The 3,769-nt window shown below is 34.4% G+C and overlaps 1 protein-coding gene across 1 annotated transcript; it reads right to left on the bottom strand.

The window, feature by feature from the left end:
* Nucleotides 1-229: 229 nt before the first annotated feature.
* Nucleotides 230-2,242, bottom strand: ROC7 (rotamase CYP 7). The gene is made up of 6 exons (XM_079070430.1): nucleotides 2,105-2,242; nucleotides 1,270-1,348; nucleotides 1,076-1,147; nucleotides 799-981; nucleotides 640-715; nucleotides 230-559 (listed from the first exon to the last, which is right to left on the bottom strand). The coding sequence occupies exons 1-6, from the start codon at nucleotides 2,168-2,170 to the stop codon at nucleotides 421-423; spliced, it is 615 nt and encodes a 204-aa protein (XP_078926556.1). The 5' UTR covers nucleotides 2,171-2,242; the 3' UTR covers nucleotides 230-420.
* Nucleotides 2,243-3,769: the final 1,527 nt, after the last annotated feature.

Here is a 3,769-nt window from a genome sequence, read left to right as displayed (position 1 = left end):
TCTTTAAGGTTGAAATACTATCACCATATTGATCCCCTTAACTGAATCAGCTGAAGCAATGGCTTCGAGTTCAGCCATGTCTTCTAGTGTTAGCCTCACAGATAGAGCTACTATGTTCTATTCAAGATTCTCTATCTTGGTGTGGTGTTAGTTTTAATTTTTTTTACCATAATAACTCTGATTTTAATGATACCAATATATGTATATTTATAAGCTCTCTCTCATCTCGTTTTTACCACAAACAAATGTTCATTCCATTGCGTGATATTAAGCAAGAAGTTCACTTCAAAAGTTTGGTTAAAACTTGAGCCCGATACATAGCATGAACATCTCTTAAAACAAGAAAACTAGTATCATTAAAGAAAAACATGAAACCTAAAACATAAAGATTATTGTTATTAATTATTATTATTATTATTATTATAGTGGTAGTTCACCGCTATCAGCAATTGTTACTTTTGCTTTTGGCGATCCACTTTGTGTCCCCTCAGCTTCCATCTTGTAAACAATATCCATACCAGACAACACCTTTCCAAATACAACATGTTTACCATCCAACCTGACAATAATAAATTAAGATTATATCCTCTAATTAACCATATAAATCAAAAGATATTAATTATGCTAATTAGTAATTACCAGCTGGTTGTCACAGTTGTGATGAAGAATTGTGAACCATTTGTGTTTTTTCCAGCATTTGCCATTGACAAAAGTCCTGCAAAGTTACATTTATTTATATGTTTTTGTAATTTGACGATTAATTTATTGTACTATTCTTTCTCATTAATTAGATTTTACCTGGTCCAGTATGCTTGATCTTGAAGTTTTCATCCTTGAACTTTTCACCATAGATTGATTCTCCTCCCGTGCCATCTCCATTAGTAAAATCACCACCTTGAATCATGAAACTGGGAATAATCCTGTGGAATGCACTTCCTTTATAGTAAAGAGGCTTCCCGCTTTTTCCAATTCCTTTCTCCCCTGAGATGATTCATGAATCCCAACAAAAATAAAAATATCAAAAAGAAGAGTTTTTTTTTTTTTTGGAAGTTAGAAGAACATAGCATCAGCATACCAGTGCACAAAGCTCTGAAGTTTTCTGCTGTTTTGGGAACTGTTTTACCAAAGAGACCAAAAACAATTCTTCCTGAAAAACCAAGTGAATATAATCTTTTAAATATATCGCATATACATGATTGATGTATGATTATGATGCTTTAAGATGTCATAACCCATGAGTTGAAATTACAAGGATAAAGTATGGCATACCGGCTGGTTTTCCAGCAATCTCAACATCAAAATATACTTTGTTAGTCACTTCTGTTAAATCTTTGTTTGACTTCTTAGCCTGCATACAATGTGAAATCCAAATTTCAGAAAGAATCAAATATGGTCTGTGGGTGGTTAGATAATGAAGCATGAGAATTTCAGATGAACCAAAAAAAATGAACAATTGTAGTCTAAAATCTCATATTTCTTGCTTACACAAACAGGCATATAAGAATTCAGATTCCAAAACAATATGATATCTATGAAACATGATCAACACTTATCACATTAACTGTTTGACAATAATCAATAGCCAACGGTATACCCAAAGACCAAATTGGACGCAGTACAAGCATAACTAAAACTTCAAGACCTTTAATTTTTGACATTCAAACCTAGTAATCTTCTCAACACATATCTTATCATGTTTCAGCTCCAAAAATTGTCTATGATGATTCCTTTTTGTAGTTCATGTAATTATCAATTCAACACACTAAAGCAACAATCCTCAACCCAGTTGCCACTTCAAAGACAAGACAAAAACAACACTTTAATTTTCGGGTGAATAAAGTAAAAGCAATCGTACTAAACGATTATCCTCCAGATCAAACAATCAATTTAAACATAGCGGATGAAACAATGATCTAAAAAAAACGAAACGAATCGATTCGCATCAAACAGATCCATTACAATATAGCCGAGACAACAAAATTCAGATAGATCAAATCAACAAACCCTGAGAGATCATAGATCGCTTTAATGATCAACTAAACCCTAACAACAAATGTCGCAACAGGAAGAGATATTGAATAAAATTTAAGAGCTAAAACATTACCTCAGTGAGAGCTAGGGCTCCTATGAGAAGCAGAGAGCATAGAATTGCAGCCGATAGTAACTTCATTTTCGCGACTGTGTGTTTGCAGTGCGTTCGACGGAGTTAGCCGACTGAGCCGTCGTGAGGTTTATATAAATAGGAAAGTGAGGTATTTTAAGCAAATAAGATGATGACACGTTGTTCATTGACGTGGTTTCTAGGTAGTTGATTGGTTCAAATACACTATGTTCAAAGAGCGTCACAATGACATGTTAACTTTTAATCTTTAGTGTAAAACGGTGTCGTATCCATATAACGGGTTGAGAAATTGTCCGATGAGCTACGAAATGGGCTAACACATATACGAATCGAAAGAAGACGACCACCACCATATACCTAATGCAGTAAGTTTTAATGTCTTTTATACGTTTTTACGTTTGCATTTGTTATTTAATAAGTATAAATATATTTGTAAAAATCATGTTATCTATATCTGATGCACAATTTGAGCGGCTCAAACACTCCTCTATCATGATCCTTGGCGCTTCTATAAGCTTTCTGCTGTGAGGACAACGCAAGCGTCCTTGAAGACATAAACCTAACGGCAACCTACTATGGACTCATGATCTGACCAATCCGTAAATTCTCTACGACCATGGAGGACTCTGACGGATCCTTAAGAAATGCAACGAGAAGACTTCCTAACCACGAGTAGTTCAATGGTAGCCCACATTTCTTTGCTTATGCAACAATAAACCTTAATCAAAACCTCGCACACTTTAACCGTAGATTCCCTTGACCATTACATTGAACCTACAAAATCAAACAAACCGATAATCCTCCAAGCAGAATACCCAGTTCCCCCTACTTAGGGTTCGAACTACAACCAACTAACGTCTACAAACAACAAAGCCTCGACCCACTCAACAAGATACATACCCACCTTGACTTTTAGAATGCATAACACAACACAAGGTGATCCTTCGAATAATAACCAAACAAATCTCAAAGAAACTCTGAATCTAAGATGGAGACCTCGGAAACCTTCCCAAGCATCTCCGCCTCAATCTTAGCGAAATCGATCAGAATACATTTGATTGACGAGGCACCTTACGAACTGAACTTTGCGCAATCAAAACTTGTATTTGAAGAATTTATCCATAACCTCATCCTCCTCTGAAGCTTCAAGAATCCCTTGCAGATGCTTAAATAATAGCTCCGACAAACTCAGCCTATCAATAAAACTCTCCTTTCCGAATCCAGAACATCTCGATGCCTCCTCGGATACACCCAATTTTCTCAAAACCGCGTCACATATAGACAAAAATAAAGATTAAATGTCAACATAATAAAAAACAATGTATTTCAGATTGTAAGTAAGGCCGGATGAATTTGGTAAGTAAAAAAGAACATCTTTTAAATTACATTTTGAAACACTTCTTTGTATATATCATTTGACGTTTTATTGGTTAAATTACAATTTTTATCTAAAATCAATAACTTCAATCATTATATGCTCACTTTATGGATAAAGCAACATATAACTTACCGTGTGAGAAATTTGATTCTTGTAAAAAAAAAAATCAACCTTTGACATCGATTGACATTAACTTTTATTTATAGTCATAGCAAAACAAACAGTCAACGAAAATTGTTTCATTTTCAATTTGAATGGAATTTTGACGT

The sequence above is a fragment of the Lactuca virosa genome, chromosome 9, assembly GCF_052849685.1.
Source record: "Lactuca virosa cultivar CGN04683 chromosome 9, Lactuca_virosa_CGN04683_v6, whole genome shotgun sequence".
Classification (NCBI taxonomy): Eukaryota; Viridiplantae; Streptophyta; class Magnoliopsida; order Asterales; family Asteraceae; genus Lactuca; species Lactuca virosa.
This window is presented reverse-complemented; position numbering and strand designations above follow the sequence as displayed.

Excerpts from the sequence above, each read along its gene's own strand:
- ROC7 (XM_079070430.1), bottom strand. The coding sequence starts at position 2,170 with ATGAAGTTACTATCGGCTGCAATTCTATGCTCTCTGCTTCTCATAGGA. Across the intron at positions 1,349-2,104 it reads GAGCCCTAGCTCTCACTGAG|GCTAAGAAGTCAAACAAAGA; the intron begins GTAATGTTTTAG and ends CATTGTATGCAG. Across the intron at positions 560-639 it reads ACAACTGTGACAACCAGCTG|GTTGGATGGTAAACATGTTG; the intron begins GTAATTACTAAT and ends TATTATTGTCAG.